The sequence below is a fragment of the Dermacentor albipictus genome, unplaced genomic scaffold (assembly GCF_038994185.2).
Source record: "Dermacentor albipictus isolate Rhodes 1998 colony unplaced genomic scaffold, USDA_Dalb.pri_finalv2 scaffold_16, whole genome shotgun sequence".
Lineage (NCBI taxonomy): Eukaryota > Metazoa > Arthropoda > Arachnida > Ixodida > Ixodidae > Dermacentor > Dermacentor albipictus.
The window spans coordinates 4,018,481-4,036,010 of record NW_027225570.1 but is presented as its reverse complement, the minus strand read 5'-3'; the positions used below and the strand labels follow the sequence as shown (position 1 = coordinate 4,036,010).

The 17,530-nt window shown below is 48.5% G+C and overlaps 1 protein-coding gene across 1 annotated transcript in view; it reads right to left on the bottom strand.

The window, feature by feature from the left end:
- The window catches only part of LOC135920497 (dipeptidyl peptidase 1-like), a 102,675-nt gene that overhangs the window by 69,874 nt on the left and 15,271 nt on the right, over positions 1-17,530 (bottom strand). The window contains exon 2 of the mRNA XM_065454766.2: positions 12,263-12,389. Within this exon, the coding sequence (XP_065310838.1) occupies positions 12,263-12,389 (127 nt within the window). The remainder of the gene's footprint in view (positions 1-12,262; positions 12,390-17,530) is intronic.

Below are 17,530 nucleotides of genomic sequence, written 5' to 3'. Positions count from 1 at the left end.
GCATACACCTTTGTTTGTCCTACGTCAAGTTTAAATTCTTTCTCACTGATTTCAGGCTGTGTCTATTTTTTACGGCTTCTTTAGTCTTTCTCACGCTATAGTTTCCAATATCCCGTATTTTCGCCTTGTCTATCAATTCTAACAGTTCCGCGAATTCTATCTTATCTTTAAGTTGGACACTTTCATTCTTTGTCGTTTCTTTAGCAGGTCCTTTGGTGCTTGGGAGAGCTTGCCTACTGGTTGCCTTGGTGCCTTTCCTCCCACTTCAATTGCTGCCTCTGAAGTCAGCCTCGTTACGGTTTCATTCATTACCTTTGTGTCATCATCATCATCATCATCATCATCTCTGTTCTAAGGCTGCATATTTGTTTGCAAGCACCAGCCTGAATTTGTCTGCTTTTACCCGTACTGCCTCTAGGTTGACCTGTTTCTTTTAGAGCGCAGCTCTTTGGCGTCCGTTCCTGGGTTTCGCGTCGTCGTCGTCGTCGTCGTCGACGTCGTCGGCCTCGTAACCAGCTCGCCGACGAATCTGCTGCTCCGCCGCCGCGCATGCGCGCTGTCGGCTCTCCGGGCGAGGGAGGATGATGGAAGGGAGGAGGAGAGACTGTGGAGGAGGGCTGGCTACACAAATGGCTCTTTGGCGTCCGTTCCTGGGTTTCGCGTCGTAGCTCGCCGACGAATCTGCTCCGCCGCCGCGCATGCGCGCTGTCGGCTCTCCGGGCGAGGGAGGATGATGGAAGGGAGGAGGAGAGACTGTGGAGGAGGGCTGGCTACACAAATGGCTCTTTGGCGTCCGTTCCTGGGTTTCGCGTCGTAGCTCGCCGACGAATCTGCTCCGCCGCCGCGCATGCGCGCTGTCGGCTCTCCGGGCGAGGGAGGATGATGGAAGGGAGGAGGAGAGACTGTGGAGGAGGGCTGGCTACACAAATGGCTCTTTGGCGTCCGTTCCTGGGTTTCGCGTCGTCGTCGGCGTTATCGTCGGCCTCATAACCAGCTCCGCCCCCCTTTCATCCCCCCAGCGCTAGCAGCGACCGACTGATACCGCTTTCGTGAGTCCGCTACCGCACTCACGAAAGACGTCGTGCACTTCCTGCAACTCGCATTAACCGTCCATCGATCCACACCGATGTTAGTAGTGGGGGACTTTAATGTTGACATAAAGACAAACAGCAATTTCCTAACACTTATGCCGGAGAACATCCCGTTCCTCTCGCTCGTAACGCGTCCCACGGCTGTGACAACCTCGCGAGGCACTTGTATAGATCTCGTCTTTGAGAATCAAGCATTGGTGTACCAAGTCAAACATATATCAGTCTATTTCTCCGACCACAAAGCTTCCTTCATGACTGTCAAGAACTGTTAGTGGAGTCTTTGTTAAAGGAATACGTGTGAAAAATAAAAAAAAAATTCTGTGATAGCGCATACATGTGTTGCTCGATTTCTTTGCCTCAATCTATCGAAAAGGTGAAACAGCTTATTTGCTGCGCTCAAATTTCGCATTAGGAAGTAACGTAATCGTCGGTAATTTTTTTTGACTAATTTTGCACTTTCTCTCTTCAAATTCAGGTGGATCCTAGTCCTCACTAATCTATGATCTCTGCACTTCACCCTTCCTATCACTTCTACATCCTGCACTATGCTGGGATCAGCAGAACGTATGAAGTCAATTTCATTTCTTGTTTCACCATTAGGGCTGTTCAAGGTCCACTTTCTGTTGCTAGGCTTCCTAAAAAGGTGTTCATTATTCGAAGCTTATTCCTGTCTGCTAATTCTGCCAGCACCTCTTCTCTAGTCTTCCTAGAATCGACAGCGTAGTTGCCAATCGCTTGTTCACCAGCCTGCTTTTCCCCCACTTTTGCATTGAAGTCACCGATTACTACAGCATACTGAGTTTGCACTTTTCTCATCGCTAATTCAACATCTTCATGGAACTGATCTACTTCCTCATCATCATGACTGGATGTTGGAGCGTAGGCTTGTATTACCTTTAATCTATACCTCTTATTTAGTTTGATTACGACTACAGCTATACTCTCATTAATGCTGTAGAATTCGTCGATGTTGCCCGCTATGTCCTTATGGATTAGGAATCCTACCCCGTATTGTTTCTTATCTAGGAGACCTGTATTGCAGAGGACATTAGCGGTTTTTAGTTCGGCTTTGTTAGCCATCCATTGATCACATTTGGCGTGTGATGTGAAACGGGCGAGGACGACAGTAACTTTGCCAGTTTTTGGCGACAGTGTATGCACGCCTTCGACTTCGGAGCTAGTCAATCCACGAAGGGTAAGCTTAGTTGCTAAATAATTCAGCTTCCCGAGCAAATTTTCATTCTGGGTGGCGGGTAAGCCATGGGTTTCAATATTCTGTGGCTTGCTCTATTGCTCTTCCTTGCTTTTGCAACCCAAGAACGTTCATGCTGGTGTTAGATGTCCCGACGGAATCGGCCCTTTTTTAAGGGCGGCTATTTAAGTTGATTGCTCTTGCATTTCAACAAGCAACGAATCATATTGATCAGACAAATGCTGAACAGACATCTCCAATTAGTCCACTGTATTCTTTAATACTAGTAGTGCATCTACCTTGCTTTGTATGTCAGGTATTTGGGCCAGCTTCTTATTAATTTCAATAACTATTTTCTTGTAGGCCAATTTATACAGGCCAGTGTGGCTCTTTCTCCCATGTACTCTTCGGGCCGCCAAAACAAGGTATGTTTGGCACTTCCATGGTTTCCATGGTAACACTTCCATGGTAACACCTGACCATGCTCCCAGGTGACGGCAGCCATATTTGCATTCTGAGCAGGTTGGATATGTGCCACTTTCTAGGAGTGGCTCAAAACAAACCACGCAGGCATTGGACTCGGACATATCAAACTAAGAAAAAATCAAAGGCTCACGGTAACAGTGGTGGCTGAAAGAAAGCTATAATGATCACCACGGGAAGCTGTTGCTACAGCGGCGATGGCGTTCTTTTCATACGAAAGTTTTTTTCGCGGTTGCGTAGATTCACACTGAGTACCAACAGCGCCATTCTACGTCCTGCATAATGGTTCCACTATTAAGGACTTCGGCCGAACAATGTCTCGAAGCCCATTGTTCTCCTCGCGATTTCGCCCCTTCCTGCGAGGCCACTACGAGACCACTACAGCCTAGCGCAGCAGAAAGCCGCCGCGGCGAATTAGAACCGAACGGTTTCCTGGAGTTTGCTATTACTGACAACGTTGTCTAGTGGAGAGCCAAGTATCAGTTTTCGGTGCGACCGTAAGCTATACTGGTGCGCACGCTCAAGGTTATACGCTCGAGCGCCTTGTCCAGCAAGGTGTGTGCTATCGCATCTCCCATGAGACAATTTCATGGTCCTGCTGTTATCCCAGGTTGTAGGCGATGCCACCATCTCGCCACTCTCTCAAAGCATATTGTTTACCTACCATAGTGAACTATGGCGCTACGATCGTTCAGCCACCCTGGTAGTTACTACATGGACTTGTCTAATCTTCGCGCCTGTGGCAGATACTGAGTGGCCAAATAAAACAAAATAAGGTACGTCAATGAATCCAGTAAGCCTATTTCACCATTACACTGTTGGCGTGCTTTAGGGATGCCTGTGAGCCGATATTATATGTTCACGTTTTAAATCATCTTCCTTTACACAGAGGTACGCGCACTTGGTCACCATGCAAGGGTTCTCTGGTACTCCCATTCGATGCGCAAATAACGTTTGCATATATATATATATATATATATATATATATATATATATATATAGTCATATAATGAGAAGCCAACAAACACTGACACCGAGTACAACATAGTGGAAATTGCATGTGCTTAATAAATGAAATAAAGTAATGATAAATTAATGGAAATTAAAGTGGATGAAATTGGTAGAGCATCGCACGCGACATGCGAAGGTTGTGGGTTCGGTTCCCACCTGCGGCAAGTTGTTTTTTCATCCACTTTAATTTCCATTAATTTATCATTACTTTATTTCATTTATTAAGCACATGCAATTTCCACTATGTTGTACTCGGTGTCAGTGTTTGTTGGCTTCTCATTATATGACTAATAATTATCGGGTCCCTCGGTTAACCCCCTTTCTTCTCGCTTATTACATAACGAGGGTCTCGAATCCGGCAACATTGATGCCTTCAGGTAGCATATGTGGGTTTATTAACCAGTTGCCTTCACCCGAAAAGATCACGTTCTCGTGACGCCTGCGGCAAAAAAGACGTTCCACGTCCGCCGCCAAGGTCTGTGAGTGGGGGCGCTGGCTAACACTCCCAGGGTTCTACTAGTACACATAAATACCCAAGAAAGTGGATGGTGAAACGCCGCCGCGGTAGCTCAATTGGTAGAGCATCGCACGCGACATGCGAAGGTTGTGGGTTCGGTTCCCACCTGCGGCAAGTTGTTTTTTCATCCACTTTAATTTCCATTAATTTATCATTACTTTATTTCATTTATTAAGCACATGCAATTTCCACTATGTTGTACTCGGTGTCAGTGTTTGTTGGCTTCTCATTATATGACTAATAATTATCGGGTCCCTCGGTTAACCCCCTTTCTTCTCGCTTATATATGTATATATATATATATATATATATATATATATATATATATATATATATATATATATATATATATATATATATATTTGTGCACAGCTGCTCGACGTACGGATAGTAGTTTTATCGGCTGCGCAAACTTAGAAACATTCGCTTACTAAGTGAATTAACCAGCACACGGTGTCAGCGCGCACGAGCAAACACGAACACATCACACTCTATGTGCGCGCACACTCGCTATTAGAACTCTGGTGTGAGCAAGCGAGGCAGCAGGAGCGAGCGCAGTGGCCTTCGAGCGGTCTACCACTTCAACGCAACAGCGGTGAGCACGCAGCGCGCACCGAGGTATGAGCCGTCTGCAAATAATTTGCGAGACACGGCGTGCGCGACCGCGTGGTCCTACAAAGTACACGCTTGCAGGTAGATTCAAAGCCCCCCCCCCCCCGCCCTCCCTCGCACGCTGCCTCCCTGCTTGCCTCCATATATGGCGCACGAGATTGAGCCGCGATCATCAGTTCCCCTCGTATCCGGTCGCGAAATGCGCAGTTGCTGCCGCAGTAGAAGGCCGCTTCGGCTCCGCGGCCTTTCGTCGCGCGACGGAAAACTGCGCGCTTGCTCTCCGCTTTCCTTCCTCGTGCGCGCCAGATGGAGCTGAGATTGTTGGCTTCCCTCGCGTGCCTTCACCCGCACATACAGCATACGGCGCGCGGCGACGGTGTTATCCCCCTTGGACTTTATACGAAACATCATGGTAATGGCAATGGCAACGGCGACGGTAAGAATGCGCATGGAGGGTCCATATATTTGCTATCGCAATAAAATATTTGTATTCTATTCGTGTTGATTCCTGCCTTAAGTCGGTAACTCTCCCAAATTTGAAGGGTGGGGGGGGGGGAGTGGTGTACGTTCACGATCACTGCACTACCTACGTTATTGTTGTTCATTCAAAGTCGTTTCATCTAACCATTCATGAAAAATTCCTGAAACTAAGGCACAGAGGCTACATATGACTGCCCATTATTGCATCTAGCGTCGTCTGTCTATAATACGTGTTCTCTGTGTTAACTACTACAGAATTCTGTTCCTTGTACAGACCCAGCTCTACAGAACCGTTGGAATCAGTATGTATTTGTCCGGACCCGCCATGTTTGCATTCATATCTCCCACTAATATTGCCCAAGCCGGTTTTCTGAACTAATTATTATCGCTGCTAATACAGTCAATCAATTCATTTTGGTGTGTGCAATCACTACCTGTCCTAGGTAAGCTACTCCCTGCCAAGTCTCTTTCGCTTCTCCTGTGCCGCTTATTCATAAATGCTTCGCTGCCACTTTGTACCTCGTCCGATGAACAGGCCTACGTTTCTGCATTTCTTCGACGCAGTCATCGTGTTGTATTCTCCGTACAACAAATATTCCCAATACCTTGTGGCTGCTCCAGATCTCATCGAGTTGTCAAGGTTTCGGTCAAGGTGAACGGGCTAAACGCTTCGTCATTCAGCTGTGTCTAATGTTTCAGCGACTGATCCCGATTGCGAGCCCCGTGTCATCATCATCATCATAATAATCATCATCATCAGCCTGGTTACGCCCACTGCAGGGCAAAGGCCTCTCCCATACTTCTCCAACTACCCCGGTCATGTGCTAATTGTGGCCATGTTAGAAGAGTTGACAGTTGGGCTAGTTGGTCCTGCATGTTGTCCCTGCAAACTTCTTAATCTCATCCGCCCACCTAACTTTCTGCCGCCCCCTGCTACGCTTCCCTTCCCTTGGAATCCATTCCGTAACCCTTAATTACCATCGCTTATCTTCCCTCCTCATTACGTGTCCTGCCCATACCCATTTCTTTTTCTTGATTTCAACTAAGATATGATTAACTCGCATTTGTTCCCTGACCCAATCTGCTCTTTTCTTATCCCTTAACGTTACACCTATTATTCTTCTTTCCATAGCTCGTTGCGTCGTCCTCAATTTAAGTAGAACCCCTTTCGTAAGCCTCCAGGTTTCTGCCCCGTAGGTGAGTACTGGTAAGACACAGCTATTGTACACTTTTCTCTTGAGGGATAATGGCAACCTGCTGTTCATGATCTGAGAATGCATGCCAAACGCACCCCAGCCCATTCTTATTCTTCTGATTATTTCAGTCTCATGATCCGGATCCGCAGTCACTACCTGTCCTAAATAGATGTATTCCCTTACCACTTCCAGTGCCTCACAACCTATCGTAAACTGCTGTTTTCTGCCGAGACTGTTAAACATTACTTTAGTTTTCTGCAGATTAATTTTTAGACCCACCCTTCGGCTTTGCCTCTCCAGGTCAGTGAGCATGCATTGCAGTTGGTCCCCTGAGTTACTAAGCAAGGCAATATCATCAGCGAATCGCAAGTTGCTAAGGTATTCTCCATTAAGTCTTATCCCCAATTTTTCCCAATCCACGTCTCTGAATACCTCATGTAAACATGCTGTGAATAGCATTGGTGAGATCGCATCTCCCTGCCTGACGCCTTTCTTTATTGGGATTTTGTTGCTTTCTTTATGGAGGACTACGGTGGCTGTGGAGCCGCTATAGATATATTTCAGTATTTTTGCATACGGCTCGTCTACACCCTGATTCCGCAATGCCTCCATGACTGCTGAGGTTTCGACTGAATCAAATGCTTTCTCGTAATCAATAAAAGCTATATATAAAGGTTGGTTGTATTCCGCACATTTTTCTATCACCTGATTGATAGTGTGAACATGGTCTACCCCCGTATATGCCTATATAACACATGTCTGCTTTTCACAGACAGCGGCCGCTATGTTACAAACTAACCCAAAAATTATTAAGGGAAAATCAGACATCCACCCCTTCGTAGCAATTGCTACAAAGGAAACCCACACGGGTTCCTTTGTACCACTTCACCCACGTTCCCTTTATTAATTACTTCTCTCCACCTTGCGGGTTCCCGTAGAACTACTACTTCTTACACACAAAAAAAATTGGAGGACGCTTAAGCTTCGCCTTCAAGAGTGGGACGCGACAGCGTTCCCGTCGACCCGCCAAGGGGTATAAGACAATGCGCTACGGCACAGCGATCACTTACGATGCGCCCCGCATCGGACTTTGCGCCCACCTATCACGCGGTGAGCGTCGAGCAACGCAGCGTTCGGCGCGGCAACGAAACGTGCGCCTGAGCGAACGGAACGAACCAAAGAACTCGGTGTCTAGGAGGGGAAACGATCTACGCCAGCCAAACGTCGCGATCGGCACGGGCAGAGAGATAGATAGTAATCTAAAGAAAGGACCGGGAGCACGGCGAAGCGTCGTCAGGGGAGAGGGAGTCCCGCGACGCGCCTGGCAGCGGTCCCAATGCGCGCGCGGCGCGCCTCCTGTCGGGGCAGCGCCGTACATTGAGAGGAGGGGGTCTTCTGTGTTTGCCGCAAGATGGCTCTGCGTGTGCGGAAAGCGCAGAAGAAATGCAGCGGAAACGCACTTCGCAACTCGTGTAATTGTGACTTCTGTACGTTACATGTTCATAATTACCGATATACACCGCAGTATAACTTTCCACGGCTCGTTTCGAAGGCAACACCGCATTCACTAGAGGCGCGTTTGCACCGCTTGGAAGTATCGAACTCGTGGCTGAGTGGTAGCGTCTCCGTCTCACACTCCGGAGACCCTGGTTCGATTCCCACCGGGCCAATCTTGGAAGTTGCTTTTTATTTATGAAGCGCCTGCCGTGATTTATCGCTCATGGTCAACGCCGCAAACGCCGACGCCGACACCGACGCCGACGACACCGGCTTTTCTGCGACACGAGCTCCTTAACGCTATCGCGTTAAAAATTCAGGAACCCCAGTAACCCTCTTAACCCCCAACCATTAACATTGTGCGACGAACAAACCCATCCAATTGCCGATCACGAGGCTGCCGAACAGCTGAACCACTTTTTCTTCACATGTTTGCCGCCGCATCTCTCGTCAACTTACCTACCTTTCTACATCTCGACCACACCGTGATGGTCGACGCCGCATTTTGTCCAGACGGCATAGGAAAACTAATCGACTATTTAAAACTCACATATCTTCATGTGGCGTGGACGGTATGAAAGCGAAAATGCTGAAAAACACAGCATCGAGTACTAGTGTGATACCATATTATATTTTCTGGCACTCGCTGCCAACAGGAGTGGTACCTGTGGACTGGAAAGTGGGAAAGATTGTTCCAGTACCGAAACAACATCGTCCGTCTTTGTGTATCAGTTATCGCCCTATTTCACTTACTGGTATTTGTTCAAAACTAATGGAACATAGGATCTGCTCAAACACCGTGAACTTCTTAGATTGAAATAATTTATTTCGTTCAAGTGAACACGGCTTTCTCGCAGGACTCTCATGTGATACCCAACCAGCTTTATTCTGTCCCGATATTAGTACCAGCCTGAACTTAAACGTAGGCGTCCATGTTGTCTTCTTAGGCTTTGGAAAAGCATTTGACAAAGTTCCGCATCAGCGGTTACTCCTGAAATTTTCTCGACTAAACATTAACACACCTGTATAGAATTGGATCCGCAGTTTTCTTGCTAATAGACAACAATTTGTCTATGCTATCACCCACTCATTTAACCAATTGCCCTTCGCAGGCCAGAAGGCTTTCGGCCAGGAGGCACTGGCCGAAATCGCCGCTAGGGTCCAGGGACTCCTGGCCGTCGTCTAGGTGGGAAGACTTAAAGCCTTCCCTACATCTGTTGGACAAATAAAGTTTTACAATCCAATCCCCGTAATCTCTCGTGGGCTATAGGGTAAAGTATTTGGACAAATACTTTTTCTCATTTGTAGTATTGACTTCCCAGCTAATATCTCTTCTACCATTCGCCCATTTGCAGATGACTGCTTCGCGTATTGTTCCATCAGAAACAGCGCAGATATTAATACTCTTCAGAGCGACTTCATCCTTATTGAGTCTTGGTGTAGCACATGGTTAGTGTCTCTAAATATAAATAGAACACCAAATATCTTTACACCGCAGGCCACGTTAGCAGCCAACGCAATATATCAGTGCTGGCTCTGCAATATCATCCACTGAATCTTGTAAATATCTCGGCGTAACATTTTCAAGCTATCTCTTCTGGCAAACCCGCGTAACTAACATAGATAATTCCGTGAATCGCGCTTTTGGCTTTCTTGCTTTCTTCGTAAGCGCTTAAGACTCACTCCTCCATCGGTGAAACTAACAGTTTTATTTGGTCGCCCTAAATTAGAACACGCATACGCTGCTTGGGATTCTCATCAGTATAACCTATCTAAAATTCTGGAATCAGTGCAAAATCGCGCAGCTTGTTTTATTTATTTTGTGTATTCTTACCATTCCAGCGTTTCCCAGCTTAAAGCTCGTGGTCAGCTTACCGAACCTTGAATTGCGACGTCACATATCTAGGCTATGCCTTTATCATACATTTTATAGATGACCCTTCGAAGTTCCAGCTATCTTACCATTTTATCGCTTGTCCAGTCGCATAAACCATCCCAGAGCTGTTTACCCTTTCCCAGCGCAAACTACCACTCACTCCTTTTTTGGGGGGATCACAGCCCGGGACTGGAACCATCTACCTACAACTGCCATGCACTACTCCGATCCACATTGATTCAAGGCGGCACAGAAACCGCACTTTCACTGTAATTAAAACGCATCCCTTATGTAATGGGCGTCTTGCGCTGGAGTTTTAAGTATAGTAGTGGCGCCTGGTGGCGGCGCGGGAAACGACATCTGGGTCGTACCAGCTTGGGTGGTATTGAGTCCTGGCTGGGACGAAGCAAGTTTCTAGGCCGAGTTTTGCGTCGATTCGCACTTTTTTCTGCCCTGTTGCGAGTGCGAAAAGGCTCGTCACTTCTCACAGACCACGCCGACCACGCTGCGAGCTCGCCGCAGCCTATAGTTGAACGAAAACGGACTCTCCGTGTGCCGTGGGACGTAATGCTGGGAGCAGAAGGAATCGGTGACGCCCATCTGGAGAGACCTAGCCCAGCCTCGAAAAGGCGTCACCGTCATTATTTCTGCGTCGTGGGCTGCCATGAACAAGAAGGCCTGAATCCCAACGTCAGATTCTACCATTTTCCTTCAAGGCCTCACGAAGTGGAGCTTCGGGCGCGCTGCATAGCTGCAGTTCGTCGCGCTGAGTAAGCGAGACTTCGCGCCATGCTGTCTGCTTTGCCTGTCTTGAAGCTTGCTTGATTATCTGCATTCTAAATTTCGGTCTTTTGCACCTACGGTCCCGACAGCAGACCGCCATAGCAGCAGGCATGGCTGGTAATTCATAATTCGAGACCCGGCCACAGCGACAATTAACAATTCGACCGATGCGAAGTGGTGAAGCGACCAGGTGTGTGCAAATGACCACAAATGGCCGGGCTGATTCGGTGACAATTCACTACCCCACTACGAGCACCACAGGTTAGAGAGTTAAATGTGCTCATACTCTGCCTCAAGCCAGCATGTTGAGGCAGCGCAGCAAGGTAGTATTGATTATAGCAGATCGATGTTCGAGCGCTGTCATTAAAAGCTACATCAAGCGAGCAGCGCACGAGCTAGCGCTGCAGCGCGATTCGCACGTACGTGCGAGCTCATATGCATTGCATCACTTATTACCAGTTACTAAAAGGGACAGATGGCCGCTACCACAACGCAGGCATTACTGCTTGTTTAGCGGCATGTAGTCAACAAAGATTGCAGGAGGCCCGCCGTTTCGCGGCATGTCGAAAGACCGCTGCCGTCGCGACGCGTACGATCGTGCGCTCGAGCAGTTCGTACATCGCGGCGCGTACCGTTCTGTGCTCGAGCACTTCCGTACACATGATGTCTGCTTATCGCTGCGGTGGATTCATTTATAGCAAGCATTTCCTCGCACTTGTGCGCCTGAATATAGCTGCGTGCAAGCCTTACCTGAAGTTCCACTTCGTACGTGACTCGCTTTACTTGCGATTGACACCGCGCTAAAACTTCGCCGCTAATTCTTGAACGGCATACATGCATTCGGCACTGCATAATTCTTGCCTTTACGCAGCGTGCCACCCCTGAAAAAATCTTCGGCGCCCGATATTCGCTGCAGGCCGTGATACAACACAACCGAAAGTGACGGGTCCATATTGTAAACGTGCTTTCCGAAGCAGACGACCGAGCTTGGTACGACCCATTTTAGGACAGAGGGCGCTTTTTAGCACCTTTTTCGCAGCGCCCCCTGGGCAATGCAAGAGCCCCATACTCCACTGGTGCCTTTGAGGTATAATAAATGAAATAACATATTATGCGGTCTCTATACTTATCCTATGCGGGAAGCTTCTCGCCCCTTGTGCTCCGATTCTGTTCGTTGCTGGTGCGACGCTACATTCTTTACTAAGTCTCCCTTCCCGAGTGCCCCTGTATTCAGGGTAGAAAAACTACTGCCCGCCCCAAAAATCGACGTCCCATCGGCAGGGTAAGCGGTCAGTAAAATGCCGCTTCTCCGTTCGGTGCACTTCCCGCTTGATGCCAACAATTGTAGGTGTTACTATAGAGCTCAAAAAGCGCCATGGGGTAGTGGAGCGGCCAAGTCGCAATCATGTGTACGCCCCGAATATGTGGACACGAAGTGTCTACAGTTTAGCACTATAGTACGCAGCAGGAAAGGGTACTACGCTCGTTCTGCAGGCGTCCTCAGTTATGTACTTGCCCTCGTACCTTCTGAAGTTTATCACAACTTCGAATCCCTGGTTATAGATCAGGGTCCAGGTGCCTCGGTTTCCAAGTTCGTCGGTGGCCAAGTTCGGGAACTCCAGGAACACCCGTATCTTGGAGGCACCTTTTCCTGCAATAAAGACGAGGAAAAATAAAATCGCTCTTTGAGAAAATTATGCAGATCCAACGCACTTGTTAGACTCTACGTGAAACAAAGCTCTCATAGAGCGGTTAATTAAGTGCTATGAAACGTACGCGATGCGTACAAGTATCTTTATTTTCGACCTCTGCGAGGTGTAATCTAATTCAATGTAAATTTTCATACATCGCACAGGTCACAAGCTCTGCTGGAATGCGAGCATCAGTTGATCAGAATGCAGACTGAGATGCCGATGCAGTGATGTCACGAAGACAGAGGCGATGTTTGGCGTTTGTCGGCGTAGGAGTGGTGAGACGTGTATGCATAGAGAAGTACGATCTGGAAGACAGTAGTAAGCTCGGCTGTTATACGCCGATTAAATTCCTGTCCTGATAGTTCTAATAAAAAAAGCGCTAAAGACGAAAAGAGGCACACATACGGCAGGACGGGCGCTATGTGCCTTTTTTGTCTTCGTTTTCAGCGCTTTCTCTCAAAATCAACCAAGTCGGCCAAACTAAGGTATTGTTGCTTTCCTGTCTCTGGCCGAATTTCCACTGGAGCACTCGCACTTGCTCTCTCACTTGTCACGTGACGCGACGCACGCACCAATCGTTTCCATCGTTTTCTGTCGTTTTTGTCGCTGTGCCGGCATGCCAGTCAGTGCGGCATGATTCTTGCACTGCATCGCTACCCTGCAGTGTCGCGGAATAGACCCGTGGCGACCGGTCCTTGCTGAAAACCCCGTAGCATTCCGGAAGAATTTTACTCTTGGTCCGCCGGCAATATCAGACTTCGTGGGCGCGCGGATATGCATAAAAAGTTACAATCAGGCGAAAAAAAAAGAAACAGCGGTTTCGGCACCACACCATAACCGATGCTGAAAAGTATGTTGCACTATACGTTATACAGGTGAGTGCTGATATTCGTTAATATAACTCCATTGGACTTCCCCACAGCCTTCGGTTCGGTTTCACACACACACACACACACACACACACACACACACACACACACACACACACACACACACACACACACACACACACACACACACACACACACACACACATATATATATATATATATATATATATATACATATACATATATATATATACATATATATACTGATGCAGCAGTTAGCACGCCGTTTATTCCGCGTTGAAGATGCAGCGAACCGACCACGCCCACAGAACGGATCACACTCGAAAGCAAGTGATTATGAAGAAGAAACCCATATGATGATGATCATGTACAGATGACAAAGCATAGCTTATAAATGCCGACAATACATATAATATATATATACGCCATCGACACTGGTATTTGAACGTCGATTCTGCCGTGGCTCCAGCTTCGCGCGCAGCTTCAGAAGGCGGTCACTTTAATATTCGTGAACAAAGACAGCCCGTATTATGTGGAAAGTGCGCAGTGGTCGCATTCACCGGAAAGCCAATATTTCGATGCGTGACAGCTATCAATAGGCCATTGTGTACTGACGATGCCACCCGCATAGGTGGCGAAACGTCTATGTTTTTGTTATACTTTGTTGTTGAGTAAAGCCAGTGTAAACAACACTTTGAAGCATCAGCTATCAATAGGCAGCTGATCTCGTACACCAGAAGTCACATGTTCTGGAGCGATGATTGACGCAGACATCTCCGAAACTTCTAATGTAAAATATGTAAAAAAAAATTGGAGGACGCTTAAGCTTCGCCTTCAAGAGTGGGACGCGACAGCGTTCCCGTCGACCCGCCAAGGGGTATAAGACAATGCACTACGGCACAGCGATCACTTACGATGCGCCCCGCATCGGACTTAGCGCCCACCTATCACGCGTTGAGCGTCGAGCAACGCAGCGTTCGGCGCGGCAACGAAACGTGCGCCTGAGCGAACGGAACGAACCAAAGAACTCGGTGTCTCGGAGGGGAAACGATCTACGCCAGCCAAACGTCGTGATCGGCACGGGCAGAGAGATAGATAGTAATCTAAACCGGGAGCACGGCGAAGCGTCGTCAGGGGAGAGGGAGTCCCGCGACGCGCCTGGCAGCGGTCCCAATGCGCGCGCGGCGCGCCTCCTGTCGGGGCAGCGCCGTACATTGAGAGGAGGGGGTCTTCTGTGTTTGCCGCAAGATGGCTCTGCGTGTGCGGAAAGCGCAGAAGAAATGCAGCGGAAACGCACTTCGCAACTCGTGTAATTGTGACTTCTGTACGTTACATGTTCATAATTACCGATATACACCGCAGTATAACTTGCCACGGCTCGTTTCGAAGGCAACACCGCATTCATTAGAGGCGCGTTTGCACCGCTTGGAAGCATCGAACTCGTGGCTGAGTGGTAGCGTCTCCGTCTCACACTCCGGAGACCCTGGTTCGATTCCCACCGGGCCAATCTTGGAAGTTGCTTTTTATTTATGAAGCGCCTGCCGTGATTTATCGCTCACGGTCAACGCCGCAAACGCCGACACCGACGCCGACACCCGACGCCGACACCGACGCCGACGACACCGGCTTTTCTGCGACACGAGCTCCTTAACGCTATCGCGTTAAAAAGAAGTCTCACAGCAATTTTCCACATGTTTAGGTTCCTAGCAACAAAGACCTGGCGATTTTCTATGCACTCTGTAGTGAAACTTTACAGGGTCCACTTTATTGAATTGCGGCGACGCAACCTACCTGGCATCTCAAATACCTGCAGAAATACCCTGTATAAAACCGAAGGTACCGAAGCTCAATTTTTCATCATATGCGTTAGCTTACCGCGGAGCCCGTTAGCCACAGAAGCTGTTGCAATCGATCGGGATTACACAATCATTAAACACAACGCTGTTCAGAAAAATTGGAGGACGCTTAAGCTTCGCCTTCAAGAGTGGGACGCGACAGCGTTCCCGTCGACCCGCCAAGGGGTATAAGACAATGCGCTACGGCACAGCAATCACTTACGATGCGCCCCGCATCGGACTTAGCGCCCACCTATCACGCGGTGAGCGTCAAGCAACGCAGCGTTCGGCGCGGCGACGAAACGTGCGCCTGAGCGAACGAAACGAACCAAAGAACTCGGTGTCTCGGAGGGGAAACGATCTACGCCACAAACGTCGTGATCGGCACGGGCAGAGAGATAGATAGTAATCTAAACCGGAAGCACGGCGAAGCGTCGTCAGGGGAGAGGGAGTCCCGCGACGCGCCTGGCAGCGGTCCCAATGCGCGCGCGGCGCTCCTCCTGTCGGGGCAGCGCCGTACATTGAGAGGAGGGGGTCTTCTGTGTTTGCCGCAAGATGGCTCTGCGTGTGCGGAAAGCGCAGAAGAAATGCAGCGGAAACGCACTTCGCAACTCGTGTAATTGTGACTTCTGTACGTTACATGTTCATAATTACCGATATACACCGCAGTATAACTTTCCACGGCTCGTTTCGAAGGCAACACCGCATTCACTAGAGGCGCGTTTGCACCGCTTGGAAGCATCGAACTCGTGGCTGAGTGGTAGCGTCTCCGTCTCACACTCCGGAGACCTGGGTTCGATTCCCACCGGGCCAATCTTGGAAGTTGCTTTTTATTTATGAAGCGCCTGCCGTGATTTATCGCTCACGGTCAACGCCGCCGACGCCGACACCCGACGCCGACGACACCGGCTTTTCTGCGACACGAGCTCCTTAACGCTATCGCGTTAAAATGAGGCTGCCCGTCAGACACGTTGACCTGATCCCTACCCATCACCCCCTCGAAGAAAGGGCCCGCACGGCATTCAGTGAAAATCTCTGTGCACACCATGCATCGCTTACATCAGGGTACGCACTTGTGGCCTGGCAGCTGTGGCCTTTGATATGAGCTGTTCCCAAATGAACCCCACAATCCGTAGGCTTAAGAAAAATCTTTCCTAATCAAGAGTAGGTGTAAGTTTGAAATGGCTACCGGCAAAGCAGATTGGTCGGAGTAATTACGACGATTATTCACGACCTTACCATACCATACTGTAGTGGATCCGATTCCGCCGCCGCCGCCGTGAGCGTCTGCACAACGAGCGGATGTTTACGTTCGCGGCGCCGGCCTCCTCGGCGTGGAAGGCACGTACAATAAAGTTTCAGTTTAACCGCCGCTCGGATGCTCGCCGGTCGCTCTCAAAGTTCGTTCTCTTCTCTCTGCGCGCGTCTGTCTATAGCGGACGCATTTCGCGCCCCTATACATACCATTATTCACGACCATACCTTAGTAACTTGCGATTCGCTGATGATATTGCCTTGCTTAGTAACTTTGGGGACCAACTGCAATGCATGCTCACTGACCTGGAGAGAAAAAGCAGAAGAGTGGGTCTAAAAATTAATCTACAGGAAACTAAAGTAGTGTTTAACAGTCTCAGAAGAGAACAGCAATTTACAATAGGCAGCGAGGCACTGGAAGTCGTAAGGGAATACATCTACTTAGGGCAGGTAGTGACTGCGGATCCGGATCATCAGGCGGAAATAATCAGAAGAATAAGAATGGGCTGGGGTGCGTTTGGCCGGCATTCTCAGATCATGAACAGCAGGTTGCCATTATCCCTCAAGAGAAAAGTGTATAATAGCTGTGTCTTACCAGTACTCACCTACGGAGCAGAAACCTGGAGGCTTACGAAAAGGGTTCTACTCAAATTGAGGACGACGCAACGAGCTATGGAAAGAAGAATGATAGGTGTAACGTTAAGGGATAAGAAAAGAGCAGATTGGGTGAGGGAACAAACGCGAGTTAATGACATCTTAGTTGAAATCAAGAAAAAGAAATGGGCATGGGCAGGACATGTAATGAGGAGGGAAGATAAGCGCTGGTCATTAAGGGTCATGGACTGGATTCCAAGGGAAGGGAAGCGTAACAGGGGGCGGAAGAAAGTTAGGTGGGCGTATGAGATTAAGAAGTTTGCAGGGGCGGCATGGCCACAATTAGTACATGACCGGGGTTGTTGGAGAAATATGGGAGAGGCCTTTGCCCTGCAGTGGGCGTAACCAGGCTGATGATGATGATGATGATGAAAATATAATTCATCCTAAAATATATGCGTCCTAAAATATGCGTTCTAAGATATATTTGGGACGACCGCCATACGTATACAAGCAAATGGAACGAGAGCGAAGAAACGAAAACAGTGCAGAAGGCGCCAGGAC